This window comes from Brassica napus, unplaced genomic scaffold, assembly GCF_020379485.1.
Source record: "Brassica napus cultivar Da-Ae unplaced genomic scaffold, Da-Ae ScsIHWf_2475;HRSCAF=3195, whole genome shotgun sequence".
Taxonomy (NCBI): domain Eukaryota; kingdom Viridiplantae; phylum Streptophyta; class Magnoliopsida; order Brassicales; family Brassicaceae; genus Brassica; species Brassica napus.
The window spans coordinates 3,949-26,728 of record NW_026015801.1 but is presented as its reverse complement, the minus strand read 5'-3'; the positions used below and the strand labels follow the sequence as shown (position 1 = coordinate 26,728).

Genomic DNA, 22,780 nt, shown 5'->3' with positions numbered 1-22,780 from the left:
AAACCGATTTCCGGATTACTTGGACAGATATATACCTAATTTTCTCTGGTTCTTAGATGGATCCTAAATACACCTACATGAACTACCAAATACCCGAAACAATCAATTCGAACCAAATACCCAGCTACCCAAGCCTAGTTCTATGTTTCATGCAACAACAATTAAACACGATTATTTCTGTATTTGCTAACACATAAGCAAAGAGAGAAAAATTGGGGAAGGAAGCAAAAACAAGAGCGACAGCAATAACTCAAATTCCATAAATAGTCATCGCATAGTCTGTCTTGGGTAAGAGATTATGCATATCTTTGCTGGAAATGCAGAAGTAAACATTGTTTACCAAAATGAGGGAACCAGAAACAGCGCCCAAAGTCTATTGAATATTTCTTTCTTTTATATGCTCTTTTCACCCTTTTCTTTGTTAGTCTCTTCTCCACTATCCAACCAAACCTACAAAGACAGCAAAATAGAAGCTTAAACATCATATCATTTCCACCAAGATAACATTTTCTGGTAACTTGACAGTTAAAACTGAATAAGATAGACTTACCCCTAAAATGTATCAGACCATTCTATCCAAACATTTTGCGGTACTGCTTTTTCTCTTATTGTCTCTAATGGCAATCTGCACAGGTGTACACATATATCAACTTAATTAAGTCACTCCAAAACAATGAAACATCATTGGATTGTTTGTAGGCGTAATTACCTTTTTCATTACAGCAGCATATTCTTTCTTGAGACCAGCTGAAAATCAACATCAGGTATCAAGCTAGTTAGAATCTTCCGCAATAATAGATTTAGGCGTCTAATCTACTCATACATCAATAACCACACACACCAAAAAAAGACTCTTGGTAAACGACTTACCATCGTTAGGTTCGAATTGAAGAGCTTTCTCCAGGCTTTCAGCAGCAGCATCGATGTTATTGAGAGCCATGTAGGCCTAATATCACCACCAAGCACAGTCATACTCATATCAAGAGAAATCTCCAACACATGTTACACTTATACATAGGCATAGATTATAGAATACACTTTTTTAAGTACCTGGCCCTGTCGAAACAATGCTTTGACATTGTTATCTTCATCACGCATAGCAAACTCAGTGTCCAACAATGCTCCCTTTGCATCTCCGAATTTCAGTTTGCAGGCTGCCACAGAAGCCAGCAAACGATACAAATAGATGAGACCAGTGCAATAGAATCAGCTATAGAGGGAATCAAAAGCAATTCAAGCTTTATAAATGTATTGAAATCTATACGAGAATGAAGATGAAGAGTTTGTGTTGTAAACAACCAACAAACATATTCTCTTACGCCTCGGACGGTACTTAAACACACAAATACATAGTTTACATGGATTTCACTCACAGCAAAAGATTAAACAAGGAAGGTGAAAAGCATGGACTTACAGCACTGTTAGTGAAGATCTGCGACTTTGTCTTACGCAAGGCAGTGCTGGTCTCTGCAAGATCACAAGTAGATTAATTAAGTGAGAGACACACAGTAGCAATATCCCGTGAGATGCAGAAGTATATAGAGAGAAAATGATGAACAACCTTGGTCAATGCCATCTTTCTCCCAGCAAATATCCAGATAACGCAAAGCCTTGCGGTACTTTCTAAGAGCCATCTTGTAGTCTTGTTTCTAAAGAGTAGATTGAGTTCATAAAACAGGATTCAAGGAAAGTAGACAGACATATTATATCCAATTATAAGAAAAGAAAGGTTGAGAGGAAAGCAAACCTTAAAGTGGTCGTTACCACTAGCCTTGACAGAGTCAACAGTCTCCATCCACCAAGACAACTCAAGAGGGCTTGCATTAAGATCAACAGGCCAGTCAGGGAACACATCACCGTCGTTGAAGAAGTTACAGATGCCATCATCTTGGCCCTCGGGAATCACCCCACAGTCATGAATCACGACATCCAGAGAAGGACAAGCGTTTTCCTCGGTTGAAACATGCTCAATGGAACGAACCACTCCCATCCCTTTGGTAACCCTTCCAAAGACAACATGTTTCCCATCAAGGTGAGAAGTGCGAGTGGTGGTGATGAAAAACTGAGAGCCGTTAGTGTTGGGGCCAGAGTTAGCCATAGAGAGCATCCCTTTCCTCTCATGTTTGAGGTCAAAGTTCTCATCTTGAAACTTTAACCCGTAGATAGATTCACCACCAGTGCCATCATAAGCTGATATGTCCCCTCCTTGAATCATAAACCCCTTGATAACACGGTGGAACCGATTCCCCTGAAAGAATAGGATATTACAAATAAATCATAAAAGGAAACACCTTTCTACTTTTGACATTCAGCTACGAACAGCTCTTCTGACCTTGTAGTGGAGAGGGACGCCGGTGTTGGGGCCGATGCCTTTCTCGCCGGTGCAAAGCGATCGGAAATTCTCGGCGGTTTTGGGGACGACGTCGTCGTAGAGCTCGATGATGATTCTGCCTTCGAGCTCCCCTCCAATGCTAATGTCCATGAAACACTTTGACTTGCCCATCGCTCGATTCACTCTGAAAGCAACTGAAAATGCACGCTCCTGTTGCTGTGTCTTTAAAGAAGAGAGAGGAGAGCAGACTTCGTTGGAAATCAAAACGACAGAAGAGCGAGACGCATGAGTGACCAAAAACCCTAGGACCCACTTTCTTCCTCTCCAACTTTTATTTATTTTATTTTAAATTATTTTTATAATAGATCCATTCATATACCATAAGTCCATAATAATGGATAGTAGGTGATTGCCAACTAGACAATTTTTATTTTCTTTCTTTTTTCTATTTGGGTTTTCTCAGTTTCTTCTTCGGGACCATTGCTTTTATTTATCTTTAAAACAATTTGAATTTTCAAAACTCTACTAAATCCAAGCAAAAATCTTATACGATTTGGTTCAGTTTTTGAGACCTTTCATTTTTTTCTAAATTTAAAGAAAAACATACAAGTATTTTATTGAATCAAGTATAATCAGATAAATTTGATCACAATCAAATAGATTTGGTTTAAACCAGATATATCTGGTTAGTTCAATTACTCGGTTCAGAGAAATTATTAAAAACATCGGTCTGCTTTGTAATTGTATCCACAGTAATGCGTGTTTGCAATGACCCAAAACTTTAATATAAATACAAATTTCTACTTAAATTCAATCAAATAAAAAAGTACTTAAAAATATAGTAAGAATACACTTATCTTTTTATGACTAAACAAAGGGGCTCTACATTTTTACAGTTATAATCTTGAGAAGTCTTTTCGAGATAGTGAGAAATCTACTCATGTATTATTGTTACAATTATTTTATTAAATTTTGTAAAATATTTTGATGAAAAATAAACCTAAATCATGTAGATATAAACAATTCTAAATTATGTGAATTTAAATTTAATAAAATCAATGTTTCATACAAATTAAGATGAGCGAATATAATTGTAAGTCTGATTGTGCATTTTTTAGGATTTGATAACAAATGTTCAAATAATGTTGATAGTTTTAGGGTTAGATTTTAGAGTTTTAAATATTTTTGAAATTATAATTTGACATGAAAGTGCGTAGTTTTGAATATATTAACATTTATAAAATCAAATGATAAGAGTAAAGTCAAGGAAGTCTTGGATGGAGACATTAGCATAAAATCACATGAATCCGGTGGAAAAGCAAACAAGAAGTTGGAATACAAGAAGATCAAGTGCGATCCTCACGGGATGTTGATTGCGATCCTCACGGGATGTTGATTGATAGTACCTCAAGCTGTTCCGATGGTATATTAGAGTATGAGGTGAACTGCAAGGGTACGTCAAAGCCATTCTCGAAAGTTCGAGCTACTCTCACCTCAGAGATGAAAGAGAAAGGGGTGGAAGCTGTGAAGGGTTTTATGATCAATTTTCTGAAACACAAAATGTTTGATAGTGGAACTTGTTTTGGAGCAAGTTCTCATGCTCACCTGAACTAATCATGAACTCTAAAGGTCAAACTAATGATTTAAAACAAGCGCTTGGTGGGAGACAACACTGGTAAGTATTTATTTACCTCTATTATTAGGATTTATATCTTTTTCTCACCGTCTTTAGAGTTCTTTTCACACCGAGACGGTGTGAAGTAAGTCTGAGGGAGGACACTAACGCCACTCTCTTTTGATGTTTTTGATTCGTTTCTTTTTCAATTATTATTTTTATTTATTTTGTTTTATTGAGTCAAACTCTTTTTGGGGACTGCCTTTCTTAGAATTACCCGTCTAACCAATGCTAAAGTGACTATTCTTTCAGCCATTGACTGCAGATTTTACTACATGAAAACGCCCAAGTGGTCTGAAAAGAATGCGAGTATGGTTTCCCTCTCCCTTCCCTTAAAAATGATAAAAATGATAAAGGTCAAAAATAAGTGAATTGGAAACTTAGTGGTGAATCCCATTAGTACTCGCATCTCATGGAAGTATGTGCGATAAACTCAGTCGATAGAAAAAATAAAATGATACCCTACAAAATAGGGAGAAATCGACTGGGGAAGTGAGAAAAGAGAGAGGAAAGAAACCGGAAGTATGAAACATGAACGGGACAGACTCCATGTGTCCATTGATCGATACTCCCTCGATGATACTGCACATTTCAATTCCTAATAAGAAGTCAGTGATGGTGAGTCTGGGTCACTCCAGGCTGTGGGTTGAAAATGGTATTGTTACTAAGCTGATGGTTAAGTACATGAAAGTATCTTCTTAGGGAGCTTTGTGAACATATCAGAACTTATTCACCAATGCGTGTTTATCCTCCTGAGTTCAACGAGAGTTAGTTCATTGGATTGTTAGACATAGTAATCGAAGCCATGAGAGTGGAAAGATTATAAAACCGTGTTTTGAGTTCTAGAGCGGTGCTTAACTGATTTTCTGAAAGTGGTTTGCATTCACTATCTGATTTCCTGCGATTCCTTTATTGTCCAACGCTTTTATTAATAGTTTTGTATCTTCGATTTACTCTTCTGTGTCTCATTTAAGTTGCATCCAAAACCATCTTAGTGTCTTCTAGCTTTATCTAAACTTGAAAATTGAAAATGTGTATATGGTCTGTGGATTTGATCCCTAAATACAACCGCACATCCGTGCACTTGCAGTTTGACTTTACTGGTTAAAACTTTGAGCATATGTTAACCCACATATCTGCAGAAAAAGACATGAATAATAAAAAAAACCTAAATAAATAGAAAAATGGTGACTTACAGTCGGAGAAGTTATTACAGTCCGAGAAATTATGGTCGTTAACAACACCAGCGGTTACAGATCTACAAAAACCGACGGGAAAAAAAGAAGCTAGACTACACTTTTAGGGTTTAACGACGGCTAAACGCCTTAGGTCAAACACTGAACTCAACAGCAAACAATAAGAACTTATATGCCGCAGAGTCAACGAAACGCGGTTTCAGATCTGAAAAAAAGGAAGCGGGTGGTTGGTTTTAATACTAAAATACTCTTCGGTACAAAGGATAAACGATATTACCGGCGGTGAGAACGACAGAAGAATGAGAGAATCTCCGGAAATCACCTTCAAAATCGTCTCAGAGAGAAACTGCTAGGGTTCCTTGCATTTTTCAACAAAAAATGAAAAAAATTATTTATATGTCGAGTAATTATCTAATTAAGTTTAATGTACTTTGGTAAAATACTTTCTGCAGATCGTCTAGACCCAAATATAACTCTTAACTCAAATAACTAACTTCATTGCCAAAAGACTTACATAACCTCAGGAGACTTACAAAAATTTAGAAGACTTTTCGGGGTTATATTCGTAAAAATGAATTCTGGTAATATGTTTGGTCATAAGGGGCTGGTTGTAGTTTCACTCGCATTTTGGGTTATTGTTACATTTGATTCAACTTTGAGTATGCGTTTGGTGTTAAAATCAAGTTTTGAATCATATTTGGCAAATTCCTCGAAGAAAAATAAGAACAAATTTTAAGAACCAACTTAAGATTAATTAAGATAGTTTATTATGTCTCAACATTTATAAATTACTCACTCTATTTCAAATAAATACATGTTTTAGTTTTTTCATACAGGTTAATAAAATATATAAATTGCAGTATTAATGCATAATTTTTTGGGATTATCTATTTCCTATAGTTTTAAACCAATAAAAATCTAGAAAATGCAATTAATTTTCTTGAAGTTTACAATAAACTATTATTACTTGACAAAAAATGCATTGAACATATAAAAATATATCGTTTTGAAACAACATTTTTCTAAAACATGTTTTTTTTTTAGACTGAAGGAGTAAATAGTTGGAAAATTGCCAAAAATATCATATTCATAGTACCACTTTTCATGTTTAAATAACCACTTTTACCTTTACTTTTAATGAAGGGTAAAATACATTTATACCCTAGGGTTAACTAATCTAGACTTAGGGTTTAGAGTTGAGAGGTGTGATAAGGTTTTTGAATGTGAAATTTAGGATTCTAAACATATATATAATAATTACTTAGAATCTTTTAAAAACATTAAAAAAATAGTTTCAAAAATAATTTTGATTTTCAAAAAGAAATTGAAGAAAAATCAAAATTCAAAAAAAAGAATTTTCATATTTATCATTTTCTTGGTACCGTTATTCATTTTTATCACCACTAAAGAGACATTTTCAAAAGTATATTTTTCATTAAGTGACAAAAGACTCATATACCGTTGTTCTCTCTATATATAATAAATAATTATTTAAATAAAAATAATTAAAAATTAAAAAAAATTAATGAAGAAGGTCGTAAACATGAAAATTTCTATTTTTTGAATTTTTTTTCAAAATTTCATTTTGAAAATAAAAAAATTATATTTTTGAATTATACTTTTTCAAATTCGAACGTTTTTATAATTTTTTTTGAATTTTCTTTTTTTCAAAATTTCTTTTTGAAAAACCAAAATTATTTTTGAAACTATTTTTTAAAACTTTTTTATATATTTTTAAGTATTTATTTATATATTTGTTAGAATCCTAAATTTCAAATTCCAAAAACTCTTGGGGGAATTTCACTTATACCACTTTGGTGATACTATTATTCATGTTTACCACCAACAAATAAACATTTCATTAAATAGTAACAGATACTTATATCCTTGTTCTTTATATATATAATAAATAAATGTTTTAAATACATAAAAATCTAAAACACAAATAATTTTTTAATTTTTTTTCGAATTATACTATTTCGAAATTCAAACCCTAAACCCTAAAACTCAACTCTAAACCCTAAACCATCAATCCTAAACTTTTTTTTTTGAAATACGAACCCTAAACCCTAAAACCTCAACTCTAAAGCTTAAACCCTAAAAGTAAACTCTAAACACTAAACCTTCAAACTCTAAACCATAAAAAGTAAACTCTAAACACTAAACCTTCAACTCTAATCCCTAAACCTTCAACTCTAAACCCTAAACCCTAAATTCAATTCTAAACCCTAAACCTTCAACACTAAACCCTAAACTATCAACACTAAACCCTAAAGCCTAAACCCTAAAAAATTAACCCTAAACCCTAAAACATCAACTCTAAACCCTAAACCTTCAGCTATAAACCCTAAATTCTTAACCCTAAACATAAACCCTAAAATCCTAGAGTTGATGTTTTAGGGTTTAGATTTGAAGTTTTAGGGTTTAGAGTTTTAGGGGTTAGGGTTTATGTTTAGGGTTTAGAGTTGATGTTTTAGGGTTTAGATTTGAAGGTTTAGGGTTTTAGGGTTTAGGGTTCAAATTCAGAAAAAATATATGGTTTAGGGTTTATGTTTAGGGTTTATAGTTGATGTTTTAGGGTTTAGATTTGAAGGTTAAGGTTTAGGGTTTAGGGTTTAGAGTTGATGTTTCGGGATTTAGGGTTTAGAGTTGATGTTTCGGGGTTAGAGTGATGTTTCGGGGTTTGGGGTTTAGAGTTGATGTTTCGGGGTTATATTAGTTTACCGTAGGTTTTTTGTCAAAGTTAATCAAAGAGTGATAAATGTGTTTTACCCTTCATTAACAATTATGGTAAAAGTGGTTAGTGTAAACATGAAAGTGGTAATTTGAAAGTGGTATTTTTGGCAATTTCCCAAAATTCTACTCCACCGCTCAACTCTAAACCCTAAGTCTTGATTAGTTAACCCTAGAGTTATAATGTGGTTTACCTTTCATTAAAAATAAGAGTAAAAATGATTAGTGTAAACATGAAAAGTGGTACTATGAATGTGGTATTTTGGTAATTTGCAATAAAATAAAAAATATATATTAAAAGTTCAAATTTGAAAATAAATAATTCGAAAACATAAAAAATTATGTTTCTTTTATTTTTTAGTTTTTATATTATTAAAAAAATTTTATTTAAATAGTTATTTATTATATATATAAAGTGAACAAGGGTATAAGTGTCTTTTGCCATTTAATCAATGACGTATTTTTGAAAATGTCTATTTAGTGGTGGTAAAATGAATAATGACCAAAAATGTGGTAAACATGAAAATCTCCCCTAATAGTTTATAAGCTATGTAAATAACAATTATGAACTTGTATAGTTGTGATTTTAATATGCATATATATATATATATATAGATAACTAAAATACAAGAAAAATAAAATTTTTTAACTATACTGTAAACTAATTATTAAGGCTAAACCGCGCTTCCATAAGGTTTTTATAAAAAGTATTGTTTGATAATTGTTTTATATCTATGTCGTTTGTTTTAAAGTTTATGATATATTGTTGTCTTTCGCTCTGTCTCATTTTAATTATTACAATTCACCAGCATCTATACTATTATTTGAGAAGTGAATTTGCTTATTTGTAATGTTCTCTATAATTTTAGGTAATTTGCGTATTTGTCATGTTTTTAGGGCTTAGCTAAATCATTGATTTATTATTATTTTTTAGTTGAGTCACTAATTTATAAATTAAAAAAAAAAGAATTTTAATGAATCTTATATATAATTAAAAACAAATTTCATTTTACTAATATTAAATTTATATGTTATATTAAATATTTAATTAGTTTTCTTATTTGTCATATTTTTGAAAGATTTTAGACTTTTAGCTAGGTTATTGATTTATAATTAGTTTCTAAATGACTCACTAATTTATTAATTTCAATAATACTCTTAATGAATTTTATATATAATTAAAAATGAATTTTATGTTAATAATATTAAAGTTATATGTTATATTTAATATTAAATAACTGATTATAAGACAATTTGAAAAGAAAATTGTGTTGCTATCTGAAAAGAATATTTTATTATAAAATTAAAAAAATAAGTTACAAAAGAATTTATAATTAAAATTAGTCAAGCAAAAATATTTATAAAAATATAGTTTCTAAACTATTTCTTAGATATGAGTGTTTTAAAAAATTTAACACAATAATATGTATATATTTTGATGAAATATATTTAACATATATAAATAGTTTAATTGATTTATCTATTTGAAAGCATAAATAACTTATTATGCTGGTTTTAGATTAATAAGACATAAAATAATAAGAGTTTACAAGACGATTATGTCCGCATGTGCGGACAAAACACCTAGTTACATTTATTAGATTAACGAAAAACACAACCTTATCGTCTTATATGGTTGATCATATTAACCTACATAGAAGTTTATACTTGAATTATGTGTTGTTTGTTTAAGTATTTTCATTTCATATATTTTGTATTCTTTTTTTTTTTAATCTCTGTGTGGTTTATATTGTGTTTGCTTTTGAGATATTAGTACTATATCAGCTTTGATTTAATATAATATTTATCTATTGATTGATAATAGAAATGAGTGTGTTTCTATTTTTGATTAGAACAATAACTTTAGATTTGCGCTATATATCTTCATTTTTGCGGTTGTTATATAGTTATACTGCTTTTCTAGAAAATTTATTGATTTATTTTCTATTTATTGTTTTCACAACTATTTTTGAAATCTTCATTTTAGATATGTATTAATTTTTGGTTGTGGTTTTTCAATAAGTATACATTAATTTTTGGTTGTGGTTTTCAATAATTTCTTATTAATTTCCATTATCTTGAGTTTATACCATAAAAAGAACAAAAATCTATGAGATACACTGCTTTTCTTTTTAATTTCATTCACCTTGGTTTGATTCAAGCAATATCGTAAATGGATTCTCTTTTCTTATGAGTATTTCTATATATTTCAAATTTATGTATTTTTTTTTTATATTATGTATTATCATTAAATTTTTCGGTATATCTTATTGTTTTTTCTAAATATTTTTAATCATATTAATCACTGTTTGTGGGTTTATCATTTTTTCTTGTCAAATTTTCAAAACTCAAGTTCAGTAACTAAAATAGAAAAAAAAATATATGCCAGATTCACTCCTTTTTATTTTTTCTTGGATTTTGATGGAATGTGGAAAATATCATAAAGGATTCTTTCCTTTTGTTTTTCATTTTCTATTTTCTTGAATTCTTAAAATTTATGTACTATATTACACTATGTATTTTTACTAAATTATTAATTTTGACGAAATTTTCACCAAAACAAAATTATATCTCTAGTTTTTATTGTTAATTTATTTGTTTGTTTATATATATCTTATTATCTCTGTTTTCTAATGTTATTTGATATGTTTCGATTATATATTTATCTGTGGTTGTGGTTTTTATCTAATTTCTTGTTATTTTTTTTAGAATTGAGCTCAGTGAACAAACAAACAAAAAAAGAATTTGTGAGGTTCACTCTTTTATTTTGTTAAGGCAGATTTGATGTATAGTTTAAAATATCGTCAATTAATTTTTCTTCTTTTGTTCTTACAAATTGATGTACTTTGAATTATATTATTATTTACTTTCAGAAATATTATTATTTGGTCGACTTAATATTATTTGTTAATAGATTTGGTTAAACTAAACAATAAATTAATTAATAATTCTAAAAATTATTTTTAGGTGTCAATTTTTTAGATAACTTCTTTAATGATGTGGAAGCATGAGAAGAGATCATGGTATAATTTTGTTTATATAGAGGATTACTTTGATAATAGGAATTAAATTGAATTAGAGAATTTAATTGAATTAAAAAGAATTAAATTGAATTATAATAAGTTACAAGGATAAAAATTAAATTATACAACTCAAACATATCTAATCTCATATACTTAATAAGAAAATAATATCAAATATTTCTTTAATTTAAAAATTAAAATTTATTTATTTAGATAATAATGTAACATAAATAAATTCAAACAAACATTCAAATAATTTACTGATGTGTAATTACATAGCTATACTGCCATCATACCAAATATAATTCATCCTATATAATAAGAACCAAGCACACCACTAAAATCAAATATATAAACAAACAAACAAGCAAAATATTTACATAAACAACACGAAACTGAACGTAGAAGCTTGAATATAAAAAGTCCAGCAAAGAAAAAACAACACGAAATTGCTGTATAAGGAAAATGAAAACCCCAAGATCTTCATACGTTTGTGAAACGTCTCTCGTGATGGTGTTAACCATATTCTTGCTCTTCATTTTAGGTGAGTCATTAGCTTTATAAAATTCAAACATTAGGACTAATTTGGTGATGGCAATTTTTAATGTGTGATTAAAGTTTATATTTGGGTTATTACAGGACAAGCAAGTGCAGTGGGTGTTCTCAACAACATGATATGTTTTAATGGAGTACCGTACGCGTGTCCTGACAAGTGCGATATAAAGTGTAAAGAGAATGGTTTTAATGGAGGGATATGTGTAACTGGAAGTCTCAAAGTTGCGCAATGTTGTTGCGATAAAAGGCTTACGCCATCGATATTGTCTTATATGGTTAAGCCTCCCCCATCGATATTGTCTTATCCCGTTAAACCTCCTCCATCGATATTGTCTTATCCTGTTAAGCCTCCCCCATCAATATTGTCTTATCCTGTTTAACCTCCCCCCATCATGATTAATATTGAATCATAAATGTCTGAGAAAATAATAAAAATTTATTATAATAATACGTATGATTGAATATTGGGGTTTTTGCAAAAAAGTCAAACACAAATCTAATCCATGACTTTTTTGGAATTTTCATTTGCCCTATTCACTCCAAAAGTTCGAATTATTCACGAAAATTCTATTACTTTTTTTTTTTCTTTCAAAAACGAGCATTTTACTCTACCATCCTCATGTTTCTAAAGTATTTACAATATTGATACTGCCATTAATACACCAACAACCATGAACAACCAATTTGAAGCTCTTAAGGCACCTAAAAATCGATTTTCACTCTTCTTATCTCATTTCTTATGCACTAAAACCATCTCTTTCACTTTCTCTCTTTATTCATCAAAAAAAAAACCAAGATTTTGATTCTAAACTTTTTAAGGTTCATAGAGCCATTCAAGCTCAAGATTCTTGGTCATCAACAAGTGGGTCGCTTTCGGGGGACCACCACGGGTCCTCCTCTCTTCTCGAAAATCCATAAATCCCTTATCAGTGTATGGACATCTATCTCTCGAGCGCATAACTTATGTGTGCTTGAAGAAGCTAATCAAGTTATCTCACTAGTTGAAAGTATGAAATCAATTTTTTTATAGATATGTTCGCTAAGAAGACTTCCGTATAAGTCTTTTGGTCATAGAAGACTATACGAAAATCTTCTAGTAATGCGGAGGTTAGTTATGCAATTGACTTTATGTATGTTTTTTAGAGAAGACTTCCTTGAAAGTCTACTAACTTTTCTTTGTTAACAAAAAAAATCTCGAAAATACTAGAGATCGGATAATCAGGTTAGTTTTGCGATTGACCGAACTGTGTCAGAAATTTAACTCTGTCTAAAATACTTACATGGAATTCTTCCGCCGGAGACATCTATACTGTCGGTGGAAGTCTTCTCAATGTCGGTGTAAGTCGTCTCAGGTTACTTTTGCAATTGAAAAATAAAACTTAATTTTATTTAAAAGAGTTTCATGTAAGTTTTCCAGAGTTTTACTCCGAGATTCTGGTCAAATCTTTGGTTATCACAAAAGACTTCCATGTAGGCCTTCTAGTTAAAAAAATAATTCAAGTTTTTTTTTCAATTCCAAAAGTAACTTGAGACAACTTACATGGAAGTGTTCCAACTGTTAGAAGACTTACACTGAGAGATCGAAAAACTTCGTGGAAGTCTTCCGACAGGAAGACTTCCATGTAAGTCTTCTAGAAAAAGATAAATTTCTGACACAATTCGGTCAATTGCATAACTAACATGTATATCCCAGAAGACTTACATGAAAGTCTTCTCTGGTATTTTCGAGATTTTTTCAAAAACAAAGTAAACCAATTTTTACAAAGGAAGACTTCCAAAGAAGTCTGTTGTAGAGTAGACTTCCGTGAAAGTCTTCCTTTGTAAATTTTAGTTGCAAAAATGACCTAAAGGGAAGACTCCCTAGACGTCTGCTGAAAGACTTCCTTCGAAGCCGTCTACGTCAATGTTTAATAAACTTTCATTTATCTAAAACTATAAAGATATTTTAACATTTTCTTGTTAATTCATGTATATTAGTCAATATTGGGGCTACTGAATGAAATTGTTAACTTAAATTTTGATAATATGAGGTTACCAACATCCATGTTTATTAAAGTTTCTAGCTAAACCGAGAAGTCTTCTTGGTTTAAGTTTTTTATATTGATGTTCTATGTTTGCTTATGTGTTTTCATTGGATTTTTTTTTTGCAGATGGTGCGTCAGTTACCTGCAGTTTACGAAGAATGGTTGTTGAAAGATGGCTCTTGGATTTTTTTGGTTGATAATGTCAAAGGAGCGACATTGTTCTTTTGAGTGAAGGTTCTACACATTCCGAACTTGTTGAAATGGCTCAAGAAGATTATAACTTGGACATAAACACAGAGGATGTGGAGTTAACTTACTCATTATACCAGAAGCAATAATGCAACAAATGGCTTCAGAAATTCCTCCTACACATGTTACAAGTGATATACAAGTTATGAACTTGCTCGAAATAACTAAAACGCATGAAGTACGTCTTTGTGTATCAAGCCTTGGCAACAAAGAAGCTGGAAACAAAGAAGCTGAATATGCTAATGAAGTTTCAGATGAAGGGAAGAAGATAATGAAGGGGATGATAATTTGGTTGAAGATGAAAATGATGATGGGGAGGAGGATGTTGATATGCTTGATGTTGCTGAAGCGGTTGATGATGGTGAGGATTACAGTGAGTATGAAAAAATTAAAGATGAGGATGAGGAAGAAAAAGTTGATATGTGTATGGCAGGGCATAATAGATTCACACCTGGATAACTTGTATAAACCCATCAACAGTGTAAGTCTTTGTGAAATATTTTCTCTTCAGAGAGTTCATCAGCACCTTAAATGCCACTCTCCCCCATGGATAATTCTCAATTTTTCCTATATCCATCACTAGCTTTGCAAGACTAGCCTGTGTAGCGGTTGAGTACTTTCTCCCTTCAATGAATATAGTGACGATGGCTAGGTATCCCAGCCGCATGCGATCTTACCGAGACCCCTCTTCGCATCTCTCACATGTTGCTATTATATGTTCAGAAGTTGGACCAGAGTCGACATCAACACCCATCAGCTCCCATAAAGAAGCCATCTCATATGTAACCTCACACCTTGGATTTTCCAGGTCCTCAATATAATTGCAGTTGAGACCATTGAGGTATTCAAACTCTTTATCAGTGAAAACCTCATCGGTTGTGGACCAACGAAACTTCAAAGCTCATACTTCTTCTTGATGTTAAGCTGGAAACAAAGCATATAATGAACCAGCCTTGATGTCCAACTAAAATTTAGCTCCTTGAACTTGATGAACAGTCCCAACTTTGAGTCCTTCAGCTCCTCATATTCGTCGTCATGTAGAGCTTGCCTTACAGAAAGAAGCAACTTCGAATCATCTGTGTGATACGCAATGCTTTTCATTGGAAAGGGCTCTTCCCCTAAGGTAAATATCCTCTACGGGAGTTCTGGTAAATCCATTTTTCCGCTCTGCAAAACAATCAAAAACCAACGTCTCAAATACAAACCAAACGTACTATTCTAAATTCCTATACTGGAAGACTTACAAGTAAGTTTAGTGAGAAAACGTCTTCGACGAAGTCTTGTAGGAAGTCTCCCAGTCGTCTTCTCATAGAAGGTTACTAGAAGACTTCTCATAAGACTTCCTGCAAGTCTTATGAGAAGTCTTTCAATTGAACACTACAAAAATCGTTAGATCTGTATGCTTAGCACGATTTTCAAATCTGTAAACGGTCGATTTTAGTAGTGTCCTACTGGAAGACTTCCCAAAAGTCTTCTATTTTATATTTTAATTTTCCTCTATGTTATATATATTTTTTTTTAAACGACTATAAATTACTAAAACTTTTAAAATTCTTACAATGAAAATTTTGTGAACAATGGTTTTACTTTTTGTTTGCTATAAAAAGATACAAATGATCATAAAATCATATGAATATAAGTATCATTTAATAAAATATTCAGATTATATATATATAATATATATATTATATTTCAATATTATATACCATATAAAATATACATAAATATGTTAATTTTGAATTTGAATTGAATTTTTAAAAAGGATTATAAATTTTGTGATTAATGGTTTAAAATTTTTTGTTACGACAAATATACAAATGTTAATAAAATCATATGAGTAGAAACTATGAAACTTCAATTAAATATTCATATTAAAATATACTAAATATTTGGTGGTAAACTCTTTTGACCGGATTTTGGAAATGTTTTAAAAAAGGATTTAGGAAATATAATATTAGAGATTAAGTAAATCTAACTGGCTGAGATTCTTTAGTTAGTAAAATGTGGAAGTTCTTATTATTTCAAAAAATGGGGAATTTCATGTTTACCATTTTGTTTCTACCATTACTCATGTTTACCATTACTAAAGAGACATTTTCAAAAATACATTCTTCATTAAGAGGCAAAAGACTCTTATCCTTAATTTATATATATAATAAATAATTATTTATATAAAAAATAATTAAAAAAATTAAAAAATTAATTTATGTTTTAGAATTATAATTTTCAGATTCAAACTTTTTATAAAAAAAAATTCTTTTTGAATATTTTTTAAAAATTTGTAAGTATTTATTTATATATTTATTAGAACCTAGACTCTCCATTCCAAAAACCTTACCCCACCCATTAACTCTAAATCTTAAGTATACATTAGTTAATCCTAGGGTTATAAATGTATTTTACCTCTTTAAAAGTTAGAGTAAAAGTGGTTAAGGTAAACATGAAAAGTGATATTATGAATGTGACATTTTTGTTAATTTCCAAAAAATTGATTATATTTGTAGCTATAGTAGGCTATATTTAAATGTGAGTAGTTAGTAATGGTATAGGTTGAGAGAAATATATAAAGCATAGTTTAAAAATAATAATATTATACCTCTAATCAAGTTGAATTGTGATTGTGTTTTAATAGATTGTACATATTAAGATATATGTGATGTAAATAAGATAAACCAAAACATTTTGAATGGACAAATGGCAAATAGTTTTTTTTAGAAAGATAAGTGAACACACTTTCCCTGTCTATATCACATTAAAAATATCACATTATCATTAGTCTCAATGTTTTTATGTAATTAACCAAATGGACAACAGAAGGACAAAAAAATATATGTAATTTGCCTTTCAAGATTTATACATTTTTAAGCAAGAAAAAAAATTTACACAAGCAACCTTCATGATTAATTTGACCAAAATAACTATTGTAATTGTATAAATTTAAGTTTTACCCTGCGCACAGGACACATATTATCACCTAGTTATTATTATTAATAGATTAGTCCATTCATATACCATAAGTCCGTAATAATGGATAGTAGGTGATTGCCAACTATGGCCACTAGACAATTTATATTGGTTTTATTTTATTTATTTTCCTATTTGGGTTTTGTTAGTTGATATTTTTTCAACCTAATTCTTGGTTTTTTTTTGAGAAATGGCTTTTTTTTTTTTAATTCTTGGTTTTTTCTTCGGAATCATTGTCTTAATATATCTTTAAAACAATTTGAATTTTCAAAATTCTACTAAAACCAAGAAAAACATCTTATACAATCTGGTTCAGTTATTGAGTACCTTTCAGTTTTGAAGTTTAGAGAAAAATAAACAAGTATTTTATTTGAATCGATATTAGATAAATTTGAGTGCAATCAAATAATTTTGTTTACACCAGATAAATCTGGTTAGTTCAATTATTCAGTTAGGAAAAGTCATTAAAACATCTTAGTCTGGTTTGTAATTGTATTCACAATAATGTATTTGCAATGACCCAAAACTTGAATATGATTACAAATCTATATTTCTTATTAAAAATATAAATAAAATTTTGTAAAACTATTATGGAAAATAAATAGAAATCATGTATTTATAAACAATATAAATCATGTAAATTTAAATTAATAAAATTGAATTGTTTTCCACATAGATGAGTAAATATAGATTGCAAGTCATGATTGTACATGGTTTTGGGTTTGGTAACATATGTTAAGAAATATTGGTAGTTTATTTTCTTTTTGTCATATGTTACTGCACCGGTCCAATTCGCCACGGTGAGGGTCCGTAGAACGTTTATCCGGACGCGTAAGCGGCAGTTTACCCGCGTTTTCGAACAGGGTCAAAAGGTCTTTCTATTATAATGTTGTTAGTTTTAAAGTTATATTTTAGAATCTTAAATGTTTTTTGAATTATAATTTGACATATAAGTGTTTATTTTGTATATATAAACATTTTATAAATTGATCTTATGTTTAATAACGTGTATATTTATATCTAGTTAAAATAATTAATTTTAAAGTTTAGGCTAGAAGATTATTTAAGAAATTTGCCAAGAAATTATGCATTGACAGACTTATTTACAAGTATTCTGGAATGTAAGATAAATTTAGGATTACGAGTTAGAAGTCTGTTAAACTGCAACACATTAGCAGACTTCATATATGGAAGGAAAGAAGACATCAACTAACTTGTTTAGGCACAACGTTGTTGATACACAGTATTGATAAAACTATTTGAAATCATATCACTTCGCTCAGTTACTTTGGTACGCATAAGCTGGAGGGATTACTACGACGATGGTTGAGGTCTATCCAGCTAAAAGAACTATTTGCTAAAGTTTTCTTAAAATCTTACTCTCTTTAGCTTGCTTAGATCATAAAATTCATAATCCAGCTTACATAGATTCTTGTAAATGTTTTCTCGTTCTTTGATTAATCAATATAATATTTAATAATATATTATATTGTTTTTAGTGTAGAATTTGGTATTGTGGTTGGAAATAAAACTTTAAGTTTAATACAAAAATGTTAATTTTGATGTAATTTTAACATCAAATTTGGTGTATGATTAAAATTGTCCTTAAATTTCGAACAACCGCACCACCAGTTAATACTCTTTATGTTTCATAATAATTGTCATTTAAATTTTTATTTGTTTCAAAATAAGTGTCATTCTACAATTCCAATATAATTTTGTACAATAAATCTAGTTTTTATCCTTTTGAATAACCAATAGTTTTTTATTTAAATCATTCTTATTTAATTAATCAAACATTAGATATGAATATACTAGTCAACTGTAAAAATTTCTTAATCTCCGTAAAAAATATTAAAGTGACACTAATTTAGAAACGGAGGGAGGAATAACAACATTTTAATATATACATGAATAAAAATTTCTTATGTAATTTCTTCATTATACAAACTACAATAATTAAAACAAAGAGTTCGTTATTGCACCACCACTAGTGTCTCAAGTTCAACAATAGAGCTCGAAGAAGGTGGATTAAAAGTGCATAGTGGTATAGTAAGTGATTGGAGTCTGAGCATACAAAACACTGCCAAGTGTCTCTGTAACAAATGTGGAAGATATATGGCTGTCTAGAAGATGTAGTACAAACTCTTAAAGATATCAATGAAATTGCATTGTTGCATAAAAGGGTGACTGTAATCAACGTACTTCTCCCACAAAGGTTTGTACTTCTCCATCCCGATCTTCAACCACGGCTTTAAGTTCCCGTTGAAGTGAAGAACAGCTCCCTTGTCTATCACACGAGCATCCACATTGGCGTATCCCAATCCCAGGACATGCCACGACGGCTCTAGTGCCTCTGTTAACCCGTAGAATGTCAGAAGCCCTGGAGGCAGTGTCCCAAGTTTCCACAAGGTCCGGTCCACATTCTTTTCTTGCCAGTAGTGGTATATTCCCGTCACGTTTCTCTTCCTCCACTCAACTAAATCAAAGACGTTCATCCCAAAGGCCCACCCACACGCATCAGGATCAAAGTGGGAGCGAATCAGAGGATGAGAATAGTTCAAGTACTTGTGGTACCGGTGGGAACGTCTCCATGCACGTCTCAACGGCCCCGTTCACGTTTCTATTCAAATCGATCGAAAAGAGAGCAGAAAGATCCTTATGTACTACGACGTCATCATCAAGAAAGACCATCTTCTTCAGCGCAGGGAACACTTCAGGGATGTAAAACCTGAGATGGTTGAGCATTGAGAGATACTTGGGGTTTCTGAACTTGATTGGTGTGCGTCCACCGTCGTTGTGTCCAGAGAAATAGTAGCTCTGCGTATCAGAGTCTTGGAGCTGCTTGAGGACGGGAACATAAGAAGCATTGAGCCATTTGAAATCCTCAAACTTCTGAACCTCAACAGTGACTCCTCTGAGGTTGTCCATGTTCATAGCAAACCATGACTTCATTACCGCGTAGTTGATCTCGTTAGTGACGAGATGAAAGACGACTTTCTCAGGGGCCTTGGAGTTGAGAGCAGTGGAGTTAACCACGACCGAAGTAGCAACAATGTTATCAGAAAACACACAGAAATGATACAAACTGTTATCCGTGAGCTTAGAAGCCACAGCATGGCTTCTCTCCACGAGCTTCCCCTGTAACTCAGAGTTCTGAAACCACTCAGTAGTGAGACGAACACCGAGACAGTAAAGACTCTTGGGCACTTCCTCAGCAGCAATCTGAGCATACTTGGCGCTCTTCTCGGTCACGGAACTCATCTGCGCTTCGAAAGACTGAATAGTAGCCTTGAGCCTCATGATCATAGTGGCGCTGTCGTAGTGAAGCTGCTGAGCTTGGAAAAGCAAGACAGCCATGTCGCGGATAGTGGGCTCAGAGTCGAGAACCGTCAAGGGGCGTCTGGAAGCAGCAGCAGTGGAGAGAAGCAGCTGAGAGTTGCGGATCTGAGCGCTGAGGTCCCAAGCGAACTGAAGGTTTTTACTTTCTTTGGCGATGACGACAAAGGCTTTAGCTAAAGCAATCTGGTCGTTAACTTGGCGAGCGAAGGAGTAGGGCTCAGCATCTCTTCGGTCATGTTCATGCCTTCTACAAGCTTTTCGTGACGGTAACGCCGCTGGTTGGTAACAAGAAAGAAAGGTTCTAAAATTAAACTTTAAGTAAGAAGAAGAAGGGGAGAGAGAGATGTATAACCACCTCGGGAATGGAGGCTCTTGGTTCGATTGAGTAGCTTTGGAGAGAATGAGGATGAAGAGGGTGATTACAATCGCGGAGAGCACCCACCAGACCACGTTCGAGATCTTCCTCCGCCCTCCCGCCCTCCGAAATCCAACCCTCTCCTCCTGTTCATACTGAGATGCGCGCCGCGAGGTGAGGAGTGATTGGAACCCTAAAACCCAACCGAAGCTCAGATCTGATTGATTGTTTAGTCGCGAGTGTTGTCGGTTCCGATCTGCGAGCCCAGCGGCCAGCTTCTCTCTTTGTCTTCTCTTCTTCGCTCGAGGAAATTAATTATTTTTTAAAAAATAAAGGGAAGGCAAGAAGACAGATCTACCCTCGTTCCTAATTCATCTCCTCCTCTCGCGACACCAGTTGTCGGTTTGCAGCAAATGGTCGTGGATTCTACCGACTTTAATTAAAATCCGATAGATAGTAGTGGTATTTGAGCTTCAAAGCCACGGCTTTTCTTGGCTATTAAATTGTGTGATCACTCTGGTCTTCTGATTTGTATTTATCAGAAATTATATAAATATTTCATTAGAGATATTTTGATATAACTTTCGCAAAATTTGAAATTTCAAATGAATAACATACTAGAGAACATGATTAAGCGAAATAGTATGATCCCCTTTCTATTAATTGGAAAACTTTTTTAAGTTGTAACTTAAAGTACAAAGCTGACGTGTCAGCCTGACAGTGTTCCTCGGAATACACATTAAATATATTTTTTTTATTAGAGATTACATTACATTTTTTGGTCGCATGGACCAACCTATATTTAAACTACCGACAAGTTATTCTATATTAATATACATATAATGAATGGTTACGAAAGTTACGCCCCCATCAATGAATCTGATTCTCCTTAAACCAGTTACACTAATAACTCTTATTTCTTTTTAAACTTTTTGACAGGTGGTGTCCGTTACAACTATACGAAAAAACTGAATGAACATATGAAATGGGGCAAGATCAATGAACATTATATTTAACATCCTAAACTTAAAATTGAGCCTGTCATTGAACATTCGAAATTCAAAAAATGTTTATATATGTTTATCAGAAAGTGTAACACATGGATCAAAACTTGATCTTAGTTCAAGTGATGTACGATCAATAAAACCATCGATGCTCAACAAACTTGTAGCAAATATATTATTTGTTCATGTATAATTAATAAAGTTTTCGCAAGTTTTTTATTTGTTTTTCTCAAGTTCTACTAAACTTAGGTTATAACGTAACATACACATGTTACATGATGGCACTGATTTAAATGCAAAAATTATATGTTTAAAATTATATGTATATTTCATAATATGTACACTGATTTAAATGCAAAAAGTGGATTATATTGAAATTGTATCCCATGTTTGTTTTTTTTTAAAAGGGGATATTACTTTTAAACCAAAGTTATATGTCATGTACGATAGTTTTTAATTTTTTAAACTCTAAAAAATCGTTAACCACTGGATAGCTTAACCGAAAAAGATTGTTAACATACCTCGAAGAAAAACCGGAATTGGATGTAGTTCGATTTACTTTGCCGACACGTTTTCCTGTAAAAGTCAAAGGGAATATTTGTTAGGAGCTTATTTCTATAATGTTCCTCTTCAGAGCATTTAATTCAATATATTCACGTTGGTACATTAACTTGATATGCACTCAAAGAACTATACTTCCAATATATCAAATCTTTCTTATACAAGGTAATATTGTCAAACAAATATTACAGTAAATAACGATTTGATTGAACAAACGAAATTGTTTGGTTGCCAAGCGAAACATTAAATTGTGCTCATAAATTTATAATATATTGAAATAACATATGCACGACCCTAACGTTCTCTTATATAAAGGGGATTCACACTAGGTATTCCATCATCAGTTAACACCATCGACACTAACCCATTCACACATTTGTTAAGCTTCTCGAGATGGCGTTTAAAAACAGTCACTACAAGAAAACAGCGGTATTCTGACGGACATTCCGACGGAAAATGAAATCCTCGGAATTTCCCGAGGAAATTCCGAGGAAATTCCGAGGAAACCCAAAATTTGGGTTTCCTCGAATTTCCTCGGAATATACCGACGGAATTCCGAGGAAACATCAATCCGTCGGAATATTCCGAGGAAATTCCGAGGAAAAATGTGTTCCTCGGAAAAAACCGACGGAATTCCGAGGAAACATCAATCCGTCGGAAAATTCCGAGAAATTCCGAGGAAATATTATAGGGATTTTACAAAATTCCGAGGAAATTCCGACGAACTAGTGATCGATCGATGCGTTTTTGGACATATACCCATCGAT

The 22,780-nt window shown here is 31.9% G+C and overlaps 1 protein-coding gene and 2 pseudogenes across 1 annotated transcript; 1 reads left to right on the top strand and 2 right to left on the bottom strand.

The window, feature by feature from the left end:
• Positions 1-554: 554 nt before the first annotated feature.
• Positions 555-2,642, bottom strand: LOC125601172 (annotated as a pseudogene).
• An 8,642-nt stretch (positions 2,643-11,284) lies between these two features.
• On the top strand, positions 11,285-11,894 carry LOC111207962. Its single transcript, XM_022706589.2, has 2 exons — positions 11,285-11,503; positions 11,599-11,894. Exons 1-2 carry the CDS (start codon positions 11,425-11,427, stop codon positions 11,892-11,894), a joined length of 375 nt encoding a protein of 124 aa, XP_022562310.2. The 5' UTR covers positions 11,285-11,424.
• A 6,764-nt stretch (positions 11,895-18,658) lies between these two features.
• LOC106445624 lies at positions 18,659-20,786 on the bottom strand (annotated as a pseudogene).
• Positions 20,787-22,780: the final 1,994 nt, after the last annotated feature.